The 25614-nt window shown below is 51.2% G+C and overlaps 11 protein-coding genes across 11 annotated transcripts; 6 read left to right on the top strand and 5 right to left on the bottom strand.

Annotated features, from left to right (window-relative positions):
* Positions 1–880: 880 nt before the first annotated feature.
* Positions 881–1915, bottom strand: T069G_09666 (ribosomal protein s9/S16 domain-containing protein; the record flags this gene model as incomplete). The annotated part of the gene is made up of 2 exons (XM_056176876.1): positions 881–972; positions 1084–1915. 2 exons carry the CDS (start codon positions 1913–1915, stop codon positions 881–883), a joined length of 924 nt encoding a protein of 307 aa, XP_056025354.1.
* A 322-nt stretch (positions 1916–2237) lies between these two features.
* T069G_09667 (elongation factor 1 gamma, conserved domain-containing protein) lies at positions 2238–3846 on the top strand (the record flags this gene model as incomplete). Its single annotated transcript, XM_056176877.1, has 4 exons — positions 2238–2267; positions 2341–2527; positions 2774–2822; positions 2880–3846. 4 exons carry the CDS (start codon positions 2238–2240, stop codon positions 3844–3846), a joined length of 1233 nt encoding a protein of 410 aa, XP_056025355.1.
* A 394-nt stretch (positions 3847–4240) lies between these two features.
* T069G_09668 (NLI interacting factor-like phosphatase domain-containing protein) lies at positions 4241–5417 on the bottom strand (the record flags this gene model as incomplete). Its single annotated transcript, XM_056176878.1, has 2 exons — positions 4241–5090; positions 5155–5417. 2 exons carry the CDS (start codon positions 5415–5417, stop codon positions 4241–4243), a joined length of 1113 nt encoding a protein of 370 aa, XP_056025356.1.
* A 545-nt stretch (positions 5418–5962) lies between these two features.
* On the top strand, positions 5963–6961 carry T069G_09669 (rRNA biogenesis protein RRP36 domain-containing protein; the record flags this gene model as incomplete). The annotated part of the gene is made up of 2 exons (XM_056176879.1): positions 5963–6148; positions 6218–6961. The coding sequence occupies 2 exons, from the start codon at positions 5963–5965 to the stop codon at positions 6959–6961; spliced, it is 930 nt and encodes a 309-aa protein (XP_056025357.1).
* A 5181-nt stretch (positions 6962–12142) lies between these two features.
* Positions 12143–13054, bottom strand: T069G_09670 (uncharacterized protein; the record flags this gene model as incomplete). The annotated part of the gene is made up of 1 exon (XM_056176880.1): positions 12143–13054. One exon carries the CDS (start codon positions 13052–13054, stop codon positions 12143–12145), a length of 912 nt encoding a protein of 303 aa, XP_056025358.1.
* A 375-nt stretch (positions 13055–13429) lies between these two features.
* On the top strand, positions 13430–14431 carry T069G_09671 (domain of kin17 curved DNA-binding protein domain-containing protein; the record flags this gene model as incomplete). The annotated part of the gene is made up of 2 exons (XM_056176881.1): positions 13430–14185; positions 14243–14431. 2 exons carry the CDS (start codon positions 13430–13432, stop codon positions 14429–14431), a joined length of 945 nt encoding a protein of 314 aa, XP_056025359.1.
* A 228-nt stretch (positions 14432–14659) lies between these two features.
* On the bottom strand, positions 14660–15159 carry T069G_09672 (spt4/RpoE2 zinc finger domain-containing protein; the record flags this gene model as incomplete). The annotated part of the gene is made up of 3 exons (XM_056176882.1): positions 14660–14693; positions 14757–15010; positions 15082–15159. 3 exons carry the CDS (start codon positions 15157–15159, stop codon positions 14660–14662), a joined length of 366 nt encoding a protein of 121 aa, XP_056025360.1.
* Positions 15160–15618: 459 nt separating this feature from the next.
* T069G_09673 (uncharacterized protein) lies at positions 15619–16053 on the top strand (the record flags this gene model as incomplete). The annotated part of the gene is made up of 1 exon (XM_056176883.1): positions 15619–16053. One exon carries the CDS (start codon positions 15619–15621, stop codon positions 16051–16053), a length of 435 nt encoding a protein of 144 aa, XP_056025361.1.
* A 193-nt stretch (positions 16054–16246) lies between these two features.
* T069G_09674 (PPP5 TPR repeat region domain-containing protein) lies at positions 16247–18082 on the bottom strand (the record flags this gene model as incomplete). The annotated part of the gene is made up of 7 exons (XM_056176884.1): positions 16247–16285; positions 16351–16475; positions 16543–16904; positions 16967–17210; positions 17284–17719; positions 17786–17866; positions 17942–18082. The coding sequence occupies 7 exons, from the start codon at positions 18080–18082 to the stop codon at positions 16247–16249; spliced, it is 1428 nt and encodes a 475-aa protein (XP_056025362.1).
* Positions 18083–18982: 900 nt separating this feature from the next.
* Positions 18983–20323, top strand: T069G_09675 (nuclear protein es2 domain-containing protein; the record flags this gene model as incomplete). Its single annotated transcript, XM_056176885.1, has 2 exons — positions 18983–19833; positions 19888–20323. 2 exons carry the CDS (start codon positions 18983–18985, stop codon positions 20321–20323), a joined length of 1287 nt encoding a protein of 428 aa, XP_056025363.1.
* Positions 20324–20840: 517 nt separating this feature from the next.
* On the top strand, positions 20841–23129 carry T069G_09676 (ABC1 family domain-containing protein; the record flags this gene model as incomplete). The annotated part of the gene is made up of 2 exons (XM_056176886.1): positions 20841–21527; positions 21579–23129. The coding sequence occupies 2 exons, from the start codon at positions 20841–20843 to the stop codon at positions 23127–23129; spliced, it is 2238 nt and encodes a 745-aa protein (XP_056025364.1).
* Positions 23130–25614: the final 2485 nt, after the last annotated feature.

A 25614-nucleotide genomic window follows, 5' to 3' on the forward strand; every position in this document is an offset into this window, starting at 1 on the left:
CGATATAATCTTTCTTTGTGCTGCGGCTCATGTCACAGAAAAGGGCCGGTCAGCCTCACAACCCCGGAACTTGCATGATTCAAGGGTCCAAAAAAAAAAAAGAGAAAAAAAAAAAAAAAAAGCAAGTCTGCCTGTAGTATCACATCTTGCTTACCCTGCTCTTTCGCCCTTTGGTTGGCACCGTAGCATCATTTCTTCTTATTTTTTTTTGGCAGGCATTTCCAAGTCGTGGTGGGATCCTTGCTTGATACCCAATAGTTTCACTCGCTACCTAGAAGACAGAGAAAAAGGAAACCGGAGGGGAGTGAAGGAAGAAAAGAAGAAAAGAAAAAAGGCAGTTTACGCCCTTCATTACCTAGGTATGTCACTGTCCTTCCTTTTGTGCGGCTGAGTCCTATGAGACACACGTTACTGACTCGAATACTATATCATGCATTGAACTAGGTAGATATTGTAAGCCATGACTACAATGACGTGTCTCCCGTTCTTTTCTTGGATTTGACTGCTGACATATGCTCAGCAGCAACTGAAAACACAGTTCGATTTGCCTTATGCCAAGATGGAAGTTCATACACAATGTGCTCTAGTGATTACGCACAGCCGTGCGGCGACTACGACGTACTTGTGCTGGTCATACTTCATTATAACATTGAATGCTTCGGCATGGGCCAAGATAACCCAAATGTCCCCAAGTAGCAAATGTCTAGGCAAGGTAGGGTTCTATAAATACAGATTTTGTAGATGGTACAATGTCGCTCTCGGAATAGAGGCAGAGAGAGAGAGATAAGCGCCCTTTAGGCTCGCTCTCAAGCAAGCGTCCTGCGTAATCTCGCCTAGCCGAGCTTACAAACGACGCGGGAAATCCACGCCCGTGCAGCTTCTATCGCTTGACCCAGGCAGGCATCTTTCGGGCCTTGACATGTCCATGCTTCTTCCTCTCCACTGTTCTGGGATCGCGTGTGATGCAGCCAGCTGAATTGGGGAGATGCAACGTTAGCAGGCCGTCGTAAAGACCGAAAAAGCAAGGAATCGAGACAAAAAAGAAACACCGAAAAGCCAGGTTGGCTTTCGTATTGAACATACCTCTTCTTAGAGCCGTCTTCAATGCCGGCTCATGAGCGACCAGCGCCTTCGCCACGGCCAGGGTAATTGCCTCAGCCTGCCCGGTCGTGCCGCCTCCCTCAACCAAGACCCAGACGTTGTACTTGTCCAATCTCTCTGTGGCAGTGAGTGCCCAGACTGCGCTCTCGCGGTCGTGCACGCGGCCAAACGCCTCGCTCAGAGTCTTGCCGTTGACCAGAATCTCGCCAGTTCCCTCCACGACAAACGCGCGAGCAGTTGACTCCTTTCTCTTGCCCACACCGACGGCACGCCCGAACTTGTCAATCGTGATGGGGTTGGGCATGTTCAAGAATGGGTTGATGTCTCTTGTAAACTCCGTTAAAGCCACCTTGACCTCTTGCGGCCGTAAGCTGGGCTCGATGAGGTTCAGGCGCTTGGCCACCCGCATGACTTTTGCATAGTGCGATGACTTGATGGGCTCTCCCATCTGCGCCCGCATCTCCTCCAGCTTTGTCCATGGCATCTGCGGAGCCTCACTTGGCGGCACTGTGGGCAAGTGGTTGTACTTGGTGAGCAGCTTGGAGATTCCAATGTATAAATCGTTGAACTGGGGTTCTCTTGAGAAGTAAGATGGCGTTGCTGGAACGACTCGCGCATGCGTAACGCCCTGGTAGGGGATCGGGACGGACTCGGCGGCTTCAATTTCAAGACTGGGAGGCTTTTGAGAGTCGCTGGTTATGGACCGGATGGCGAGTTGAAAGCTCGGCCGCGGGAGGATTGCCGGCCGCCATTGTGCTGCGGCAATCGAGCTTGCGCATCTTGCATGCCGCAAGCCGCTTGCAATTGTCGCCATTGTTGCCGAGCGTCGGTCGAGGAGATTCGAGACGACGTTGCGATCCTCCAAGTCGTGGTACCACAAAATCTTCCCCCACGATAACCTCGCCTTTGGCGTGCAGCTTTGGACTGCATCACGTGGAGATAAAGAGCAATTGGAACAGATCACCAGCCACAGAAAAGCCACAGAGCCCCATAATTAACCCTTGCTCTTTGCTGCCTCAACAGCCACCGCGGGGCATTAATCTCCCCTCATTAGAAAAAAAAAATTCCTCTATCGCCCCAGCCCTTCCTCTCTTCCCTTCTCAACTCTCCAGTCAAGCATCTCGACATCAGTCACAATGGCTTTCGGAACTCTCTTCACCACCGCCGTTAGTCTCTCATATCATACGCGTAACTTTTGTTTGTGTTTGTGCCAGGCTGCTCACTCTTCTCCTGCTGCAGGACCAACCTCGTGCCACCGCCATCAAGGCTGTCGCCAAGGCCAACGGCCTCGAGCTCAACATCTCCAACGTTGAGGCTGGCAAGCCCACTGCTGAGCACCTCAAGGCTCACCCTCTGGGCAAGTACCCTGCTTTCCTCGGCGAGGATGGCTTCGCCCTGAGCGAGAGCATTGCTATCGCCATCTACGGTACGTATCCTGTTCTGTGCTCGCATATTTTCCTGGCTCTTCTTGTCGACACATCATGACTCCTCCGGTCGCTCGCCAAATGATGAGAGTATTTTTAAGTTATCCCTGTCTGAAAGAAATGTTAATAAAAACTTTTCCTGTGTTGATAACGACAACTTCTGATCTTGCACCTTTCTTTGTTCTTCAAATCTCGAGTTTCCTCTAGCGTCAACGTGGTGTGGTGCTCTAGCTGACTTGATGATACAGTCACCTCCCAGAACGAGAAGACCACCCTTCTCGGTAAGACCAAGCAGGAGTAAGTCGCGCATCTCTCTCCGCCTGGTGTATCGCATCAAATCTAACATATTGCTAGCTACGCCTCCATCCTCCGATGGATGTCCTTCTTCAACACCGAGGTCGCCCCCAAGATCGGTGCTTGGATCAAGCCCCTGACCGGTGCCTCCCCCTACAACAAGAAGGCTGTGGATGACATCTCCAAGGAGGTTGCCCGTGCTGTTGATGCTGCTGAGGAGCACCTCACTCACCACACCTACCTCGTTGGTGAGCGCATCACCCTGGCTGATCTCTTCAGCGCTGGCCTCCTCTACCGCGGCTTCCAGTACTTCTTCGACAAGCAGTGGCGCCAGCAGCACCCCGCTGTTACTCGATGGTACGAGACCATTGTTAACCAGCCCATCTACACTGCCGTCGCCGAGAAGCTCCCCTTCCTGGAGACTCCCGTCCTGACCAACACTCCCCCCAAGAAGCCTGAGCAGCCCAAGGCTGCTCCCAAGGCTGCCCCCGCCCCCAAGGCCGCCGCCGCTGAGGAGGAGGAGCCTGCTGCCGCCCCCAAGGCCAAGCACCCTCTTGACGCTCTTCCCAAGGCTTCCCTTCCTCTCGATGAGTGGAAGCGCCAGTACTCCAACAGCGAGACCCCCGCTGCCCTCAAGTGGTTCTGGGAGAACGTCAACTTCGAGGAGTACTCTATCTGGAAGGTTGCCTACAAGTACAACGATGAGCTTGCCATGACCTTCATGTCCAACAACCTCATCGGCGGCTTCAACAACCGTCTCGAGGGCTCCCGCAAGTACCTCTTCGGTTGCACCTCCGTCTACGGAACCAACAACGACTCTGTCATTGAGGGTGCCTTCGTCATCCGTGGCCAGGAGTACGTCCCTGTCTTCGATGTCGCTCCCGACTACGAGAGCTACGAGTTCACCAAGCTTGACCCCACCAAGCCTGAGGACCGTGCCTTTGTCGATGCCCAGTGGTCTTGGGACAAGCCCGTCATCGTCAACGGCAAGGAGTACCCTCACGCCGACGGCCACGTCTTCAAATAAAGAACGACAGTGGATGGGGAGGATGACAAGCTATGAAGTGATGATAGGTTATGGGTAAAAAAAGGGTTGAAGGGAATGAATGATGATATCTCATGTGCTTGTACACACACACATGCCTACGTAGTCTTATACAACAAGGCCGCAGGAAACAATTCAAAACCGTAAAAAGTGTCTAAGCTACCATGTGCCAGTTCCCTTTATGTGTGAAGATGAAAAAGTATAAGATGAGGGGTATCTAAAGAAAAGCTCAAAAGGCTTACTCTACTAGAATGCTCTAGACAGGCCAACGAGCTTGTAGAGCGTACAGATCTATGTAGGAGGCATGAAGTCCCAACTAGGCTTCATCAAAATATGCGCTGTATACGTAACCAAAGAATCTAATAGCCAAGAATTTCTATGCCATATGGAAGTCTGGCGGCGGCGGTAAGCTATAGGTTGAGTCGATCATAAAAGGGCGATCTCGTATGTAGCTGCTGATGTTGGTCTGATAGCAGAGGGTATTGAGGTAGTCGTGGACCTGCGGCAGCACGTTGGGAGGTTCGTTGGCGAGACCCTCAAACTCGGGGAGCTGGAGGATGTTGTAGGGCTCACTACGGCCCTTTTCGGCCGAGTCGTCGACGAGGACGGTGTTCGTCTGGTCCCAGCGCTGGCCCTGGGCGGCGGCGGGGTGAGAGGCGACAACGTTGGGGTCGTTCCAGATGCTGGATAGGCGCTTGTAGCACTGGACGCGGGCGGAGTAGTCGGCTGGTGAGAGGCCGAACTTGTCGCGGCCCCAGATGACGAGGCACTTTGCGCGCTGCTGGGGGGAGAGCAGCTGTCCGACCATCTTGTCGACGTTTTCGGGGCGGGCCGAGGACCAGATTGCGACGTGGAAGGTGTCGACGCAGTAGTCGAGGAACTCGCGGGCGTGGGGCCGCTGGATGAAGTTGAAGGGGTTGCGCTTGTTGGGGCGGTAGAGCAGCGTGCCGTTGAGGTCCATGATGACGAGGATGCGGCGCGGGTTGCGGAGGGAGGACGGGAGCGAGAGGGACTGGGCGATGTAGAGAGGTGTAGGGTCGGGGATGCCGCCGGATGCTTTGCTGGGGGCGACGCGGCCGTCTTGAGGGAGGTTCTTGGGAGGGAATCGGGGCCCGGCCGGAGGGGGTCTGGCGATGAAGTTGTTGGAGTTGTGGAAGTTGTTGGGAGGGAGGTTCATGAAGTTGGCGTTGGCGTTGCTTAAATCGAAATAGTTGAAGTTGTAGGCACTAAAAGATAATAGACTTGTTAGTATTTTGATTTGTGGAAGAAGGGTAGTTTGTTTCATCGTACCCATGCTGGCCAGAGACGGGAGCAGGAGCAGCATCTTGCGCCATGCGGCTCATGGCAGCTTGTGCCTGTGCCTCTGCCAACGCCCTCCTTGCCTTTGCCTTTTTATTCTCCTTTTGTTTTCGTGGCAGCACATACGGCGCCTTGGCGGGCGGCTGGGGAGCCGCAGGACTGATGAGGCTGCCCTCAGAAGTCGGCGCAATCGCATGGGGCGCCAGGTTGTTCAGCAGCGTCAGCCCTGGGATTTGGACGCTCTGGGGCTTCATTTTCCCCTTTTCTCTGCTTTGATCGCTTGTTGTTGAGGAATAATTGACTTCTGTAGAAGAGCGTAAAACGAGCGGCGGTTCCTCGTGGGTCTCTGGCCCGATGGCCTCAGAAGCGGATTGTCGTAGCGGTGGACTGCGAGGAAAAGGATTCCGGTGTTTGCTAGACAGTGGCCGTGTCCAGATCTTGTTTGCGGCAGAGCGTGCTGAGCAGGAGAGTCCCGTGATTACCCTGCGTGGCCACATTAAGCGCTCCTCCTAGGTTTGCAAAAGGGCATTATCGAGGCGAGATGTTTCGTTTGCACTAGAATGATTTAGTTTCGGTGTTGGCTGAATACTTTCCGGACGCTAAGTCCCCCACATAGTTGCTGGTTACTTGCATAAGTCGCCCATTAAACCGTGCAGAACGAGCCGGGGTCCATTTATCGATAAGATAACGCCCCCAAAAAATAATTTGTAGGAAGAAGGAAGATTACTGCTGTAGCTTTTAGGGTTGAAGATTGCTGCGATATCCAACATCACGCTTTTGTCCGACTACGAAACCGAAAATGTCCTCCAAACGGAAGCTCGGCTCCTTGGGTCTTGAGCGACGGGTAAAAGCCCGGCGCGAGGAAGACTGGGAACCGGAATTGAGTGCCAGCGAAGGGGATGATTCAGGGGAGGAAGTATCTGAAGAAGGAGAAGACAGCGGTGATGAGGATGAAGATTTAGACGAAGCAGAGTCTGGCTCAGAGGTATGCAAGATTTGATTCCAAAAAAGAATATTACAGGTTTATGATGCTTATATTTTGAACCATCTTTAGTCTGAAGAAGAGGAAGAGGATGCCCCAAAGGTCGACTTCTCATCCATCTCTTTCGGCGCATTAGCTCGCGCAGCAGCCAGCTTACCCCCTTCTGAGAAGAAAAAGAAGAACAAGGCGGATGCCTCCAAAGACGATCAGCCTACAGAACGAACAACTAAAGAATCACTAAGACGAGAGCCGAAAAAGCCATCAAGTCGGGTGGATGCATCGAAGCGAAGCTCCAAACACGCGCCGCAGGAAATGACGTCCAAGAAGCCCGTCAGCAGGCGCCGCGAAATCCTCGCCGATCCGCGCCGCAAGACTCGCGACCCCCGATTCGACAATCTTTCGGGACAGGTAGATGAGGCCAAGGTTTCCCGGAACTATGCCTTCCTGGACGAGTACCGCGAGAGCGAGATGGCAGAGCTACGCATGCAGATCAAGAAGACCAAGGACGTCACAGTCAAGGAGGATTTGAAACGACAGCTACTATCTATGGAATCTAAGAAGAAGGCCCGCCAGAAGAAGGAGGAGGAAGTAAAGATACTGCAAGAGCACCGAAAGAAGGAAAAGGAGTTGGTGGCACAGGGCAAGCAGCCGTTCTACCTGCGCAAGAGCGAGCAGAAGAAGCAAGTGCTGATGAACAGATATGCAAGCATGAGCAAGTCGCAAGTCGACAAGGCGATTGAGCGGAAGCGGAAGAAGGTGGTGGGCAAGGAAAAGAAGGAATTGGCTTCGCTGGAGAGGAAGTCGAGGCGTCATTAGAGTCTCTCTCCATATTTTAATGTAATGAGTTATGACAGAACGCGGAGTAGAAATCCCTGCAATTACTTGCTCCTTTTCGCCCCTTCTGACGTGCAAAACGAACAACTTGGTCAGGAGTTATCATTCAGTTTTGTTACCATTTTGTTGAGTAAATTGGGTTGAACTAGGTCTTGAAGCCGTTCGTGAAGAGTCAGTTCCAATTGACGCCAAATGGCACTACATCGCCGATTTGAGCCATCACTTCATGCCACAGTACCGAGAATAGAGTTTGAAATCGACGGCAGCAAAATCCACTTGAACCGTAGATCTCCCCTGTCGAACTGCGTCACAGGCTGGATGCTAGAGCGCCGAGTGTTTGGCGATAGCTTCAGAGATGGGCATTGTGAGGTCATCGATCACCCTGGTGATGAGGTCGATTTCTGAATTCTACCGGCGCCATCATATAGTGGCCGCCTCTTCACGTGTTTATCCTGGCAAGTGCATGGCGACATTGGCGAGCGAGGTCAGATTATGACATAGTCTGCATGAGGGCCGACTTGTTGAACTGCCACTATGCGTGATCGAAGCCCGTTCGATAATTGCTGACTAGTTTGCTAAAGTTCCAAGAGCGACCTGCTCCAAGAGTATGAGAAAAGGAAAAGGAGGCCAATGGGTAAGCGTGAATCTTGGTATCACGATGAAATCTGCAAACCGACATGATTAGTACTTTGCCACTTCGTCACAGTCGAGGATGTAACGCTCCGTGCGAGTCTGATGCAACTCTAGCGGTCCTCATAAACGACAGGCATGCAGTTAGCCGCGCTAGTTTCATCATAACTTTGATGACCGTCGACGTGTATTGTCTTTTTGGCTCTGAAGCCGCTCTTCGATAAATGATTGTGTTGTAGCCTTGGACAATACTCAGAGATGTCTTGAATGGAGGCAAATATCAAGTCGTACAAACGTCATACGCTGGCTCAGGCTGGTATGACGTGAAGGGTATTGTCTTCGCTCATCGTACCCCACATAGCATTTGCAGGTTTGCCATCTTTCTGTGAATGGCCTCTTTTCTTTGAGCTGCTCACGCAATACATGAACTTGGTCACAGTTGTTCAACTTGGATAAGATACAGAAATGATGGTTCCACTGTCACTGAGGTCTTGGTAAGGTTTGCATCTAATGGTGACGGAGTGATGCTAGCCTTCTCGCACGACAGGGGCCAGAGGTTGCGGCGACTGTTGAATGCCGGGATCGTCGCCTATACTTGCAGAGCAATACATGCTTGACATGCAAGCAAGCGATTCTGCTTCACCTGGAGTTGCTCCCACCGAGGTGTAACTAGGAGAAAAAGAAGGCTAGGTGGCGTAGGTGGATCATGAAAATTAAACTGGCGGTTATGGCCACTCAAGATCTGGACGAAGACACATGGATTCGAGGGATCGAGCAACGCTGGTTGGCCTTTGCCTATGTCTTGATCCACTAGACAGTCCACCAACAAAGTTGACCTTTACGGATGGTTCCGTGCAACGTGGTTAGGCTCAAGAGGGAAAGCCAAAGAAAGAATTGAGGCTGGCCCAATCAAGCTCTGGGGGAAATGATGTGATGGTTTAGCAAAAGCTTGGTTCGCTTGCGGAGAGAAGCATGTCGAAGACTCTGAATGTCGATCACCGGCGTGTGACGCAGGGACCTTGAAGCTTGGTCGTGGGAGAGGCCAATGATAAACCGCGCAGTACTCCGTATGAGACGTACAGTAGCACCAGATTAGGGGTGATTTACTCGCTGAACCGTCGAGGCCACCGCACGACGATCATGAACAACTCTGGATAACATGAGAGTCGATCCACGCACCGTAATGGCGTAGAGGAACGTGATGTGGACCCCGTGACGGAGGCGGCGAAAACGTTGGCCCAGATCGAGCAACGTTTTCAGAGCTGGAGCATCGCCGTTTTCGCAGTGGGGTAACGGGTGACATCACATACAGCAGCCTTTCAATTGGGTATTCCAGCCAGGTTTTTTGCTGATTCGACGTAGTAGTCCATCAACTGCTGTAATGCGTCAACCCTACAGTATGGCTACCACCGCTGTAGAAGCCTTGACCGTACTGTTTCCCTCCTTGAGCATTGTGACTTCATTCAGACTGGAAGGCGTCTGGAGAGGCGAGAGGGGGGAATCGGTTGGGGGCAGGCGGATCTGGGCTTCTGCCGTCGTTCTCCAGAAGTGAAGAATGTTTTCTCTTCGCAATAAGTGGATGTTGAACGAAGCGGCGCTGTTTGATCTCGATGGGGGCCACGTTGAATACGTTGAGGTTGAAAGCCACAACGTGCATATCTGCTTCGTAGGCTTGGTAGGGCCTAGGTTGATCAACCGTTGAGCTCATATCTCGATTGGGTCCGAATAACTGCTAGGATGCCGCATCATTGAATAAACGGACCTCAAAAATGCATGCATGGGTGAGAGTAACACGACCCAGGCACACAAACTCCATAACCTAATTGGAGCGAGGGATCGTAGCTCGCTCTTTCTCGAACCTTGACCCGTGAGGAAATGGAGAATAACCCCCTCGATTGATAGCCCAAGTGGTAGGGGTGTTGATCTGGCCTGTCCGCGTTGCTTCCTCTTTGGATCTTTGGAGAGATTAATCTGTCCGCGTTTCCTCCTTCTTGGGGAGATTTGCATGTGCACCGGATACGCTAGCTATGCATTGATTAATTCGAAATCTCTGGCCAATAGCACAGATAGAATATCCGGAAGCCCCGGTTTCCGACATCTGCCAAATGCTGAATAATGGACAGAGAACTAGAGTTGATATCCCTAAGCTTGCAGCATGGCGTGCAATTGTGTGACACAAGAAAAGGGTCTCGAACATTTCGCCTTGTCCAAGACAAGGCCTAAGAGGGCGGGCGCATGCATTCATCTGATGCAACGGGCGCTTTGGAGGAGAGTAGCGTGCCCATTGACGCAGTTGCCTCTAAACAAGCCAGAGCTTTCTGGGCAACAAAGAACCTTGAACACACGTCAAGCAATGATGCTGGCTTGAGCCCCGTAATTCCCAATTCCTGGCGGATGGGGTGCCCACAGTATCGCGTCCACGGTACTTGGATGAGTCTGTAGTCTATCTGCTCCAGAAGAAGCATTTGAAAAAGGCCAAAGAGGGACGGTATGACACGCGTGTGACGAGCATGACGATTTCCGATCAGCAGGGACTCTGGCAGGCAAAACTTGGACCGTTTTCTCCAGTCTGCTGCCCACCGTTTCAACTGCTCATACGTATCGCCTCCAGAACTTGGAAGAGCATCTGCACATCCCTGGACAATCTCCATCCTCAACTAGGCCGGCCCACTATGATTGTGGTGGCGTGGGCCTCGCAGGACCCTGAGCGAACAGCAGCCGGCCGGGCCCCAAAAAGGGTGTCGAGCTTGTGCGGAGCGGTGGGTGAGCGGTGGTGGAGCGTTCTAACACCGAAGAGGCGCTGGAGGCGATTATCACCGTGCAAGAGGTGGCCAAGGAGCAGCGTCCAGCAGGGAACAGGCCTTGTTCGCCGTGCTAGTTAATGTAGTGATACGCCATTTTCACCTGCGCTACCGTCGGTTGATTCGCCCACTGCCGATCAGCTCGTTTGGCTGGGGCGGACAGGATGGCCCAGGTGAGGGTCTTTGAGGGTGTCCTGTGAGTAATTGTGCGTGTGTTTGGTATGTGGTATGCAGTCGGTCGAGCCATCGGAGGGGTGGAGGAAAGGTCGAGAGGACCCTAGACTAGGTAGCAAGTTAGTTCTCCTAGTCTGATCCCCTTGAATGTATGCATGTCGAGGTTTGAATGAGGGGAAATGATCATTGGGTGGTGGACGGTCCTGGATTCTGTCTTGCACATTTATAAAGACCCTGAGATCCGCACCTTCTGTTCCAGGCTCGCCACGACAGCATCTGTTGATTTCCACAGCCTTGCCTAGCTCTTGCCTTACACCTCTTGTTCAATACGTCATCCTTAATCAGCCCATCTAACACCTTCTGTTGACAACCTCAATCAAGCAACTACTTAATACTCTCGCCTCCTCGCTGAAGACTTCCATCGTATCACACCACCACCAACCATATCTACGTACTCTCATCAGCAACTGGAGGATAAATCACACCACCCTCGACATCTATATAAACCACAACTCAACATAATCCAATTTATATCACATTAAATCAAACACTCGTCATGATGCCCGGCAGACAAGACGCTTACTCCGTTTCCATGCCTACAAACTCTCCTCCTCCCCCACAGAGCATCTCCAGCTACTCTCGCTTCATCCACGACCACACAAAACGCCAAATGCAGGCTTTTGGAGCCGCGCTATCGCCTACAAGTTCCCGTGCTTCGGGCCGATCATCAGTTGGCACATCCATGACCAACGGCACAGCACCTGCGATGTAAGCATCTTTGCATTGGCGGGTGTCCAAAAGCGAAAACTCGCTGCTTGAATTTGCGCATGTTTAGCTTAGCGGTGCTTCTCTTTTTTCCTAATGGTTTTGCCATTATGGCAGAACTCCATTGGCAATCTGGACGGGACTTGAAAATGAATTTCGGGACAGTCTAGTAGCGGAATACGCCGTCGACATGGCAAACCCAAGATTGGAATGCCTGCAATAGAGACAAACCAACTTCTTTTTACCGATCACGCATCTACACTGAAAGCAAAAGCAACTCTTGCGTCACACCGAAAACGAGCCGACTTGGTGTCATTCGCTAATTTGTCGCTCGTTTCTATTTATTATTGATTTTACGACTATATGATACACGCACGGCGTTTGGGGGGGATTTTTATGGCAGGATACTAATTGGTTGGGAACTCGGATTCCTTCGGCGCAGTACATACTTGGGACATTGGACAGTTGGAAGGACGAGGGGGCTATATCAGGCTGGAAAGCCACCGTACATGATAATGATAATAGCAATCGACGATGCATACACGAATTGAGACGATTCCAATCCCATGGCAATCTTTATTCAAACATTTACCAGTTGTTTTGCTCTCAATTTATATGAAGCCAAGTGACCATGTGTGATGTGTATAATATTATAATTCATTAATGAACCCATTCCCGCCTGGTATTAACACCGTCCATGTAAAAACACCATGTAAATCAAGAGCAATCGAATCTTCCTTAGGTTTCGTGATATTCTCAAAGTTTCTCCCCTTACATCTGCCCTTCTCAGTCATTACACCAAAGAGGGTTTCTTTTTTATACCAAGCAATGCCGAATGATCCTTCTTTTTCTTCACCACTCTCTTGAAAGATGTCGGCGGCGGTGGGGGCGGCATGGATGATGATGATGATGATGCAGTGCTGGTCTCTAATGAGGACGTAGCTTTCTCCGTGGCGATGTCACCGTCCCTTGATGCTGAGAACTCGGCACTTTCAGCGGCTGTTTCTTCTAAGTCGCCTGGACCATCTGAGGCAGAATTGCCCTGCCGTTTAGCCGCTGCCGCAAACGCTCGTCTGGCCGCTTCTTCATCCTCTCTGTCCTGTCGTTCCCGCTCCGAGTCCTCAGCACGAATTATAGTGTCTGCATAATCCGTCCCTTCTTTTTCGGATCGATGTATCCTTGCGTTTCGCTGTCGGATTTCATCAAGGGCATCGGCCGCAGCCATTTCACGTCGAGCATCGGCATTCTTGGCCTCAAGATCCTCCATTGCATTCTTCTCTTCCTCGCCCGCTGCTTCGGCTTCTTCCCGCTCTAGCCTGTCAAGTCTCTCCTCTACCGACTCTTCAGCTAGTTCTCGATTCCTCCAGGGCTCGAATGAGCGCATGGCGCCTTTGACCATCGCGTAGTCTGTATTGCGCGGGTCCGTGCGAAAGGTAATCTCGGCGCTGCATCTCGTGCACTTGATGTGGAAGAAGAGGATTTGGATACCGAGATATTTCTCGTCTGGTCTGATTTCCTTGCGAGAGTTGAACTTGCGTCCTTTGTATATGTATTCGCCACAGCTCAAGCATTTCATAGAAAAGGGAGCCATGAGTCGGACGGTTTGGATTCTCGGCCCTGTGGGTTTGGGTCCTCGGCGGCGGCTGATATCATTGGGATCGAAATCCGGGGGGTAGTACTTCTGAAGAACTTTACGCTCAGACATTTTGGGCTGTGGTGTCGGGTATCGTAGTTGCGGGGTGAAGAACGCGAAGCAGCCGCTGTATCGTTTGAAATAAAGGAGACTGTGAAGAGACAGAAGTCGATGGAGTGGCGTTGATGCAGTAACAATAAATGTTGACATCCAAGAGAAATAAGGCTGAGGTAATGACTCTGGAGAAACCTCGGCAAGTAGATAGTGTGGCGATAAGATAAGATTTCGTCGTCCATGCAAGGCTGAGCCCGGCAACACCTTGAACTGCCATCTCCATAACAAACGTCACATTTCACGTATTATTCGCCCTCACGTTATAGCTTTGACTGCCGCTGCAGTCGGATCCGATACCAGAAGAATAATTCTTTACAAAAAAGAAAGAGCGACATGCCCAAAGCAGAGGTTGGCTCAACCAAGTACTTGGGCAACAAGCTCAAGTCAAAAGGACTCCAGCGCCTGAGATGGTACTGCCAAGTCTGCGAAAAGCAGTGTCGCGACGCCAATGGATTCAAGATGCACACCCAGTCCGAAAGCCACGTGCGACAAATGCTCGTCGTCGGCGAGGATCCGAAAAAGTTCATCAACCAGTATAGCGACGAGTTCCTGAAGGACTTTCTGTCGCTGCTCAAGACGGCCCATGGAGAGAAGCAAGTCCAGATCAACCAGTTCTACCAGGAATATATTGCCAACAAAGAGCACATTCACATGAACGCGACGAAATGGCCGTCGTTGACCGAATTCGCCAAATATCTGGGAAAAGAAGGTATATGCCGGGTGGAGGAGACGGAAAAGGGTCTTCACATTAGCTGGATTGACAACTCGCCCGACGCTCTTCGACGACAAGAGGCGCTGAGGAGGAAGGAAGCCCAGGATCAGGGCGACGAAGAAATCGAGCAGCGCATGATTCGAGAACAGATCAAACGAGCACAGCAGAGCGCCGGGAAACGCGATGGAGAAGGCGAAGAGGAGTCAGAAGACAGGGAACTCAAAAGACAAGATGGCGAGAAAATAAAGCTGTCGTTTGGCGCGAAGCCTAAGCCGGAGCCGGAGTCCAAATCTACAGAAGATCAGCCTGAAGGACCAAAAGATGCCGAAAAGAACGAGGGGACAGATGCCGCCGCGTCAAAGGAGGAGCCAAAGCCAGTCGCGAATAAAGGGGGCTTTGGCGGGGTGTCTCTGAAGTTTGGCGAAAAACCACAGACGAAGAACGTCTTTGCCCAGGCAAAGAAGAACGCGTTGGCTTCAGGGTCGAAGAAGGGTTCCGTATTTCAACAGCCCAAGAAAATGAGCGAGGCCGAGAGGATCATGAAGGAAGAGATGGAGAGGAAGAGACCCAGCGGCTCGGTCGGGTTTGGGATGCCTAGCGGTAAAAAGCAGAGGAATCATTGAAAGGGATATGACGGGTTGGGATGGCGTTCTTGGGGGTTTTGATATAGCGTATAGATTGCATATGGGAACGGATGTATTTTGTAGCATGTTGCGTTTTCCATAGATACCATAATGACCTAACAACAATTTATATATTAATCTTTGGTCCTCCAATGTTTGATTCCATCACCAAAACGCCGTATTCGCCTCTGTTGTACGCCAAATCATTGTGTGAACATCCATACTCGTTTAAGCATCGGCCTCGGTCTGCGTGCCATCTCTCCTGCATCATCAAGTCAGTCTCTCATTCTCACCGAAACAAAGAGCAATCCTTCCAAAAACGTACGGAATATATTGTATCCTATACTCATCCTCCAGAGAGGACCGAATCTCGTCGGGAAGCTGGCCCGAGACCTTGATCGCGTACACGCCGGGCACGTATCCGTCCAAGCGCTGCCACTTTGCGACCCACGACTTGGCCGGGTTGGCCAGCGTTATCAAGCCCTCAAAGACCTGCGACGTGCAGCTTTCGATCTGATCCTGCGAGCCGATGAGGTGCAGAAACTCCTCGCAGTTGGGGCACCCTTCGTCGCGGAAGCGCTGTAGAGATTTGGGAGGTCAGCAGTGGCTCGCGTTTCTGGGGGGAGAAGAAGAGAAGAGAAGAGACGGACGCTGTATGTCATGACGATGGAGCAGACCATGCAGGCGCGCAGGTAGCGCTGCTGGCCGGGAGTGACGAAGCTAGACATGCTGCGCGGTAGAGGGAGGGAGGTTTGTTGGATGAATTGGCAAGGCTGAAGCTTGAAGATGGAATCTATCAATGGGTCATTTTGGCGGAAAGGCGCTGGAGGAGCGCTAGTGCGGAATTGCTTCCGAGGCGTAGAGTACGTACCGTGTGTTGGAGCTGTTCGCAGGGTTTTGACATACGAGGATCTATGTGAAATGCTATAGTTATATAATGTTCATTTTAAATATTTGATATAAATTCCATTTCAATAAATCCTCGATTCAATGGGCAGTGCATCTCGTTCTCTCGTTTTTGTGTGTTTCTATGATTCCAAAGATTGACCAGACTGCCTATAAACTATGCATCTAACCCAAAACATGCAACAAACGCAATTTAGATTTTCATCCTCCAAGAGCTACCATCTAGACACCACTCCTAACTCTAACAACTTACGCTCTCCCACTCAAATTATCTTATAAAAATGAGTCAAAACACAAATTCGGAGGCCGAGAGGTCAATATTGGAGAAGACGAAACTTCACAAATCGCAGGAGCTTCTCACATGCATCATCAAAACGCCACCCTTCTCATACGTCCATCTGGAGCTTCTGACGAACCCTCCCGATGCCGCTGTTGAGCTCGACAATCTCCAGGTCAAGTCTTACTGCACGGCTGCTTTACGTCAGTTCCTCGGATTAACTGGCACTGCAATTCCTCTTGATGTGCTCAAAGTCGAGGGTTCGGACTGCTGGGTTCGAGTGCCCCGAGAAGATCTCGGCTCCTTTGCCGCAGCGCTTACTGCCTGGAAAGGCACCGGTGATGGAGGCGTCGAGTCTCTCCTACGAATTAAGCAGTGCTCCGACTGGCTTGGCTCAATGGTTGGAAGCCATGGACAGGATCGGCTGTGGAACAATTGAGGCATTGATGCTGCATAACCTAAAATACCTGATCTACAAAGGGGTATATCTAAGTGCCGCCTCTTACATGGCCATATTTTGAAGCTTTTTACTGTTTTTTGATACCCCTTCGGATACCTGGGGGCTACGGGTTTATATGGCCCCCAGGTTCCTAGAAGCCCTTCATCGCCTCTCTTTAGATCGACCTAATACTTTACATGAGGGACGACATCAGAGAGCTTTGAGCATAGGCCTATTTTATATATTAGAGCAACGTCCTCAAAAAGCAGAGGGAGGAGGGATAAGAGGGAGACTCACCATTGGCCGAATGTTCGGGTGCGGTACCGCATCAAACTGCTCGTACCGAAGCTTATAATCAGGTCCGATGTTGATGTAAGCACCCCTGTTCTCAGTCGAGTCACAATATCTCGGAGCGGAGAAGACTAAAGGATCATCAATCGTTAGCTTTTCGGGGGCGATAGAAATTAGTCCAATCAACATGAGACATACCAGTAATGCATTTGCCATCGTGCTGCACTTCATAGCCATCCATGCGCACTTCGTGACTTCGAATAACGGCCTCCAGACCGTTGTTCTCGCAAAATCTCTTGGTGACATCGGGGCCGAACTGCATGCCGACTCCTCGCTTGCTGGGTCCTCGGCCGGGCTCATCTTGAGGATCGGTCCACAGCATCTCCATCATCAGGCCCGACTGGCCAGGCTGGCGCTGGTTATGTCGGTTCAGCTTACGAATGTCGTCCAATGTAACCTTATCATCGGAGAATAGACCGCCGTGGAGAACCAAGTACTTGGATCCAATTAATGTGGCCAGGGCCAATGCTGAGAAACTCTCAGAGAATAGCCTGAAAATCCTATAATGGGTGTTCAGTAACCGTTGACCGTATTGGTGTCAGAGTCCAAAATCCAAATTTACCTGTCGTTATACTTGGCTTTGCATTCTCCTTCAAAGCCGTAGACCTTGTTCATGTCATCTGTCTCGTGATTTCCTCGGTTCAGGAAGAAGTTGTTGGGTCGTAGCCACTTGTAGGCGTACAGTAATAACGCAATCTCGGTGGACCAAGAACCCCTGTCGACGAAATCGCCGTTGAACAGGTACCAGTGCTTATCCGATGGAACACCGTTTCGTCGGAACAATTCCATGAGGTCAAAGTATTGGCCTAGATTCGGGAATAAGTTAGCACCATGCAATAAATAACCAATAACAGCTATGCCACAATATGTTTTGCCTACCGTGGGTATCACCACAGACAGTCAGCTCGACTCCCTCGGGAACTTCCACCTCCACCATGGTGGGCTCGTCGTATACGATTTTCTTGACGGCAAGGATGATCTGGTAGACGTATTTCTTCGCAAGGAGCTTGCCATTCTTGAATCTCTCAATCATGTCGTCGATAAATTCCTGGGTCATCTCGCTTCCAAGCTTGGCTCCGTCATAGCCATCCTCCACGACCATGGAGTCCAGATCAAGCCCCTCCGCAGCGGATGGCTCATCGCCAACTTCGATGGCAGCGAAGAAAGCCAGCTGGCGCACAATCTTCTTGCATTCCTCCAGCTTGAGTCGCGCATCCTTGTTGTTGGGGTCCAGTCGGACACACTCTTTGAAGTCTTCAATCGCATCCTTGGGTTTTAGAATCGCAGTGCGGGCGAGGCCTCGGCGGAAGTATGCCTACATGTCGAAAAACCATGACTTAGCCCCAAACTCTTGTACAATGCGGCCGTGAGAATGTTTTACCTTGACCAGCTTCGGGTTGATCTCGAGAGCCTTGGTGGCATCGGCAATGGCATATCCGTATGCTTCTGTCTTGATGTATGCCTAGTCACACGCCAGTTAGTCAAGCTGCAGCCTGGGGTATAAAGACCGAGCCGGAGCGAAGTCGGGTTTACATACTTGGGCTCTGTTGGTGAAAAACGTGGGCTCGGAGGCATCTGCATCGATGGCCTTGCTGTAAAAGGTAATTGCTGTAGGATAATCCCCATGGGAGAACGCCTTGTTTCCCTGGTTCTTGAACTCGACAGCCGTTTGCGACATGGTGAAGAGGGGTGATTATAGGTTGGACTGGAGCACGCGGAGATATTGGGAGGGAAGCCTAGGGCCGTGATATCGCGTGCGCCAGACCGTCGCAAGAGAAATTCGCAGGATTTGGAGATGGGAGAATGCACAATAGATAATTTATACAAGAAAGACGAGCTCTTTGTCCTCGGCCGGTCAACGTCACAGGCGCAGCGTCTGGAGGAGCAAGTGAGAGGTTTGGACTTTTCGCAAAGAGAGCCCAAAACCTGGAATCGATAAAGAACTGGGGATGCAGAGTGGGTTCTGGATTGGGCTAACAAGGTCCTAACAAGGTCCGAATGAGGAGAAGGCCAAGTGCAGATGCCCGTCTCGGCTCCTCTAGGCTGCTCCAGAGGCTCCTCAATAGGCTGCCGGGCCCCTGTAGGGCCTACCAGGTTGTGCTATTTGCCGCTGCCATGTGCCCCTGTGGATGTCGGAGGCGTCCATGTTCCAGCGGCCTGGCCAGCCCTAAGGCTGACCTGTGGCTTTCCATTCCGTCCATTGCGCATACAACAAAGCCCGGATGGCGGCCATGTGCTGGTGCTGGTGCGTGCTGCGGTCGGATAGATGCATGTACCCGTACATGTACATGTGGCGGCTCGTGGGGCGAGTGACAAGGGCCTTGCTGGCGTGGCGGCAGTAGTCCGGAGTACTGCCAGTTGGCACAGTACTTTTCACATGGCGACTCTACCCTTGTCATTCATTTCAACAACTGAACGGCCCAAACTCTCCTGCTTGCACATCAACAAACAACACCTCTCGTCATAATCAAAGGCCAGTTTCACATCAACAAAGCAGCCTCCAAGGAACCAAACCACGTCATCAAACATACGGCAGAGCCTAAAACGAATCTCTGGTTTCGTCTTAACACGGCTCGCCATGGAGTCTGCGGCTGGGGCCTTAAACGCTCTGGTGCGTAAGAGGACCGACACAGATCTGATGCCGCCTCCACCGCCAGCAAAAAAGATCAAGAGGCCCAAGAAAGTGCTGGATGAGGATACGTACACAGAAGCGCTCTCGCAGATTATCGCCAGGGATTTCTTTCCCGGCCTTTTGGAGACGCAGATTCAGCAGGAGTATCTGGATGCGATGGAGTCGAAAGATGCTGCCTGGATATCAAGCGCCAGCCGGAGACTTCGACACGTCATGACCCCTGGTCGGAAACCTACCAGAGCCTCTTCATCAATCAACATCACAAATGGCAACAGCACTCCCACTAGCTATGTCGGCGATACACCAGCGTCTGTGGCAACAAGCGTCGTGCAGGCCAAACCGGGGCTGGACCTCAACCTGAGCTTGTCCACATTTCAGGCCACCTACACTAGTGAAGACAATGAAAGCTTCTATAAACTAATCGACAAGCAAAACCAGAAGAGGGCCGATAAATACGCCTGGCTCTGGCGTGGAAATAAGCTTCCCTCGAAACAAATGATCAAACAGAAAGAGGTCACCGACAGGCTGGAACAGACACGGAGTCTTGTTGACGATGGATTCAAGAGAGATCTATTGGCCATCAGGGATGTCGAAGAGCGGCCTGCACGGCCAGACTCGTGGAAGGCAGCTCCACGGAATGGTCTCATGTTCGAGCCGGAGGGCCTCGAAGACGGGGTTAAGACGATTGCCGAGAGCGCAGAGGAGCAGTCTCGCATGGCGCCAAGGTCGATTAGCTATGAGAATACGAGGATGCCGCAGCCTCATGTGCCACAGCGACCCCTATCCCCAACCATGTCGTCAGTACGCGACGCTATTGCGGGAAAGCCACGACAGCAAGATCTCGACTCTAGCATTGTGGGCGGTGGTGAAACCCCGCGAGTGAATGGGTACGCCTTTGTGGATGACGAAGACGGTGACGACGACGCATCCATCAAGATGCCTGCGCCTATCAACTTGGGGCCCGGCGATGCGACAAACCCTTTCAAGATCCAAGACCAGAGGGAACGAGAGCTCCTCCACGAGCGAATGGTGGAGCGAATCTCCAAGTCCAAGAGCGAGTCTCAGCGAAGAGGGTTCACGGGCAAGGCCAGTCAGATGGAGACACCGAGATTCACCAGTGGCCCGAGAGTATCGGGAGGCTTAACACCGGCCGCTCAACGACTATGGAACAAGATGGCGACTCCGCTGAGAGGCAAAGCAGCTGATTCTTTTGGGCAAGCAACTCCAAGGAAACCCAAAGGCTCGCTTTTGAGGAGCGTCAGCAGAGTGCCCCCCAAATCAGATTAATGCGGCTATTCCTGCTGAGGGCTGTGGCAGCATTTTCCATTTTACCTATACATGTTTTATTCTGGAGAGAGCGATATAAGGATATTGGTGGTGTTTTGGGAACTGGATTAGCACGGCGTTTTTACAAGGGACAAAACGTCACATAGAATTTTATATACTGAGTTTGTTAGCCAGAAGAGAACTATATAGAGAGTCGAGGGATTCGTAAAGAATTGACTATGCAGATAATTATTTATTCATGTATCGATAGTATTTTCACTTTATCATCTGTTGATAATCTGATCTAGATTGCATTCCCAATCGTGCAGAGCCCACTCTCAAATTAGAATCCATGATGCGCTTTGGTGACATGCAGTTTCGTCGCCCCGCTTAACTGCATATTTTGACGACATCCAACTAAAACTTGGCGGCCTTTTCCGATCCGCAACTCATCATACGAATCTTGAATCCGCAAACAGAAGCTTTTTTCAAGACTCTGCTTTTTTTGTTTCGGTGAATCCGCGGCTGCTTAGTTCACATGGGTTTTGTGAGCTTTGCGATTGACCTTGCGGCGGTGCTCAATGCCTCTCGGTCTGTCGCATCAAAGCATGTCGCTCTTCGCGGCAGGCAGCTCGACGTCTATAGCAGGACGTCGAGCGTTGCGTCTGTGTTGAGGAGTAAGGCTGCTGGTACTGTGCAAACGGAAGCTCCGGAGCAAAAGGAGCCGGCAGGTGGAAGCGAAGCTGTGGGAAAGGAGGCTGTGGACGTTGAGGATGTTGCCGAGAAGAGCTCCGAGTCTGCGCCTGTTTCTGAGGGGCCAAAGCCGGGAGATTTTAAGCTGCACGAGCAACCAATCTACAAAACTTCACTATCCGGAAGTGATTCCGTACGGCAACCAGTAGAGAATGCGTCTGCGAATACCTCTCCGGCTCAGAACCAGGACCAGATCAAGGAGGAGTTGGACGTACCTCAGGGGATTGACGTCAACATCTTTCACACTGCGCGAGGCTCTCAGATTCTCGACTCATTACGCAAGCAACGTGGAAAGCCAGATAGCGGTAAAGAGGCTGCTGGTAGTGCTGCAAAGGAGCATCCTCTACGATACTGGCCGCGACCACCTCCTGTTATGGAAGATGTCACTCCTTCAATTGCTGCTGAGGTTGAGACCAGTATTGTTGATGCTGCAGATGAAAAAGCTCAGCAGAGTGTACAACAACCAGAGTCTGTAGGAACCACAACGCCGGGGTCAACAAGTACGCCGCCACCGGAACCTCAGGTTGTACCAGAGGCTATTACAGAAGCTGCGCCAGAGGCTGCTACAGAAGATATCACAAAGGCTTCACCAGAGACTTCACCAGAGACTTCATCAAGCCATCATACAATTACAGAAGAGCCTCAGTCTAGCACGAAAAAGGTAGATGAGGAAATAGTCGAAGCTGTGAAAGCAGCGGCCATCCCCGAAGCACCGCCCGTGAATATACCTACTTATCAACTTCGAGAGTCCAAAGTACCCGCTACCAGATTCAGTCGTATCCTTAACTATGGCGGTCTGGCTGCTGGATTGTTGGGCGGAGCTGTGACGGAGAGCGTGAGCAGAGCATTTGGTGGTGGTGGTGGTGGAGGAGGGTCTGTATTACTCAGTGGGGGTAACATGGAGAGATTGGTTACAAAGCTCTCTCAAATGAGAGGTGCTGCTCTGAAGCTGGGACAAATGATGAGCTTTCAGGACTCAAAAACAATGCCGGCGCCTCTTCAAGAGGTGCTCCAGCGGGTTCAAGATCGAGCTGACTACATGCCGGCGTGGCAGCGGGACCGTGTTTTGGTCAGCAACCTTGGCTCCGACTGGCGAGACTTGTTCAGTGAATTTGAAGAGAAGCCCATTGCGGCCGCCTCGATTGGTCAGGTGCACAGAGCCGTGCTCAAGTCAAACGGCAAGCGAGTGGCCGTCAAGATTCAATTCCCTGGCGTGGCCGATTCCATCAACTCTGATCTGGACAATCTCGGTATCTTGCTTACGGCCACAAAGCTGCTCCCCAAGGGCCTCTACCTGAACAAGACGATTGACAACGCGAGACTGGAACTCGGTTGGGAATGTGACTACACTCGCGAGGCAGAGTGTGCGAAGCGGTACAAGGAACTGCTCCAGGGCGAAGAAGACGTTTTCGAAGCACCAAATGTCCATCTGGAGGCATCTGGCAAGCAGGTTCTGACCATGGACTTTCTCGACGGCATTGGCGTCACTCGGGTCAAATCGTTTACGCAGGAGCAGCGCGATTGGATTGGAACGCAGATCCTGCGACTGTGCCTGAGGGAGATTACAGAGTTCAAATTTATGCAGACAGATCCCAACTGGACCAACTTCCTCTACAACGCCGGCACCAACAAGCTAGAGCTTCTCGACTTTGGCGCCTCGCGAGAGTTTCCCGAGGAGTTTATTTCGCAGTATGTGCAGCTCCTCGAGTGCGCATCACGGTCCGATCGAGCAGGCGTCAAGAAGTTCTCCGAAGGCCTGGGATACCTGACAGGCCACGAGAGCAGGACTATGTTAGACGCACATATCCAATCAGTCCTCACTCTAGCAGAGCCATTCCTCGAATCGGCCCCTGAGGTCTACGACTTCAAGGACCAGACCATTACCGAGCGAGTCAGGGCGCTCATCCCAGTCATGCTAAACGAACGACTGGCGCCGCCGCCCGAGGAAACGTACAGCTTGCACCGGAAGCTGAGCGGCGCATTTCTGCTGTGCGCGAGGCTGGAGAGCAAAGTTCGGTGCCGCGAGCTGTTTGCCAACAGCGTGGCCAAGTCGGGCTATGTTGAGCGCTCGTGAGAGCTTCGGTCGATGGGTGTTGTTGTAATACTAGCGGGACGTATATCAGCTGTAACATTAGTAAAAAGTACTTGTTAGAGAGATGGTTTATAGAACTTTTTTTTCTCTTACTGTTGGAAGAGATTGGGTGAAGAAGAAGGCAATCTTTTGTTTAATTTTGTATATTGATATGAGCATACAATGGTCTTTTCTCACAACAACTTGGCTGCCACACTCCATTCGAAATAGAGCCATCAAGTCCAACGAGGGGTCGCATGACGACTTGAATGAGAGCTAGGGAATTCAATTAAAAGTAATACAGTCTTCTCTGCTAACCAAAACCAATCTGAGTTTATTCAACACTTCCTCCACCCTCCCTTATACTGCTTCTATCCGATTAAGTCTTGTATCCTTGTTCCCCTGTCGTCATCCCCGCACCCAAACTTAAAAACCATGCTATCTACCAACTCATCCTGCTCCGTTGCCGACCACATTCCCTTGCCTTGCGGCCACGGAAGCGATGACGTCCGGCGTAGCATAAGCATAACATCTTGCTTTTTTTGACCTAGTATTCCAATATTTACCTGGACCGCCTTCAGGGCAGTGCCTGAAGAACGCTCTGCGATATTTGACGAAAATGATTATCGCGTGGGCGCGTTGCCAGTCTTCGTGATGGATGCCCCATACACACTCGTTTTCCAAACCCTCTGTCGGCTCTCTGAATCTGGAAGGGTTGGCCTTGATCAGCTTGTACATGCAAGCAATTGCAGTGAGAACTGAATCAAACTGGAACAGGTTGGCGTGATTGGCGTGATTGGCGTGATTTTGTACTCGAAAGTTTGGATACCCTAATATTGACCCCCATACTAGAACCTCGTCGGTTCTACCGTTGTCCAAAAATGCTTTCAACCAGTGATCCGCCCTCATAGTAGCTAAGCTATCCTAGAGTATGGCTCTAGGGGGGGATATACGTTGAGTGTTCCCTTCAAGCTTGCGACGATTGACGAGGTTGATTAGTGGCCGTAATACACGCGGGGCTACAATGGATGATTAGCCAGCGCCTGTGACATGATTATAAAAGAAGGAGAGAATTGTTAAGGGGGGGGGGGGGGGGGGGGGGGGGCACAAGCGTGAGATTTGTGTCTTCCTCTGCCATCTGATGATGACGGGATATGATGGGCATGATTTGTCTCATCATAGATTTCTTAAAACTTACCAATGAAATCAACAAAATAGTAAAGGTGCTGCGTGTTGGAGAAGCCAAGGTACGAGGACAAGAAGCCAGGGTATATCGGGAGTCTATCGAACTCCAACAAACGAGCGAATGCGGGCCGATTTCTAGAAGATTGCCATTTATCGATCATCTTCTGAGTGATCAGGTTGGGCGATGTTTGAGGCTGCGGCACGAAATTGGGTGACCCGACATCTGCTGGCCTTTCGCTGTCTGGTATCGGCAAACCCATGAGCCACTCATTTTCGCCCATACATGTTTCGGGAACCTCAGTTGAATCTGGCATTGGTGAGAAAGCTAAAGTATTGCTGTTGATGATGGCAACCTCGGGGAAATTGACGCTGAGTTTGGCTGAGAGGAGGTTGTGATGGAGGAGCAAAAAAGGGTGACGAAGTACTAAGGTAGGGAGAATTAATACAAGGCCAGTCTCGGTATGTTGATCTCGCGGTCGGACCTGACTGCAATAGGTTGAACATTGTTATCTTTTAATTCGGGCTTTCCAACTATCTGTTGCACAAAGCAACCGAGGGGACTCGATGATGCAAGATGATGCGTTCAAAGGAAGTAGCATTGAATCTTTATCCATCGATGATAGGTACTAACTACCACCTACCCAACCTGGCTATATCCCAGACTCCAGATGATACATAAAAGCAGCAACAGCTGGGCATCAGCATCTGTTAAAGTACATTACCTACATGTATAAAAAAACAATCCATGTGGTTGCAAAGGACAGAGAGTGACCCGCCGAGGTTGAATCTCCGGGCTCGAAATACTAACACACACACATGTGACAGCTGGGCGTGTCGATGTACCTACATATTCAGGTAGGCACCCTAGTAGCCGCTACAGCACTAACGTATAGCGCCTACGAGTACACGTATAGCAAAAACCTGGTAACCCGCTGATTTAGAGCTTCGCAAGTCCTGTCTCCATGGTATATTTGTAGCGCTCATGTGTTTTTGCCGCGAAAATCTGCTGCAGCTTGAAACAAAAGGTACTTGCCGGGTACCAAAAAGAAATAAAAACAGACACACAGCGGGCTAGCTTTTGCCCTCCCGTCTTCAATCTTACATGCTACACGCTATGTTACACGCGACAGCCGGAGATCCAATTACCGGCTGCCGAGAGGGCGCGATTAGATAAGCGAAGATGCAGCGGTTTTTAGGCCGTTTCGCCACCGAAGGGCCAGCATGTGCGGATGCGTGGCCGCAGCTCCGGATTCCTGGGACCCCTGGCAAAGGAAAAGAGAAGAGGCGGGACAAGGACAAAAGA

Source organism: Trichoderma breve, chromosome 6 (genome assembly GCF_028502605.1).
Source record: "Trichoderma breve strain T069 chromosome 6, whole genome shotgun sequence".
Classification (NCBI taxonomy): Eukaryota; Fungi; Ascomycota; class Sordariomycetes; order Hypocreales; family Hypocreaceae; genus Trichoderma; species Trichoderma breve.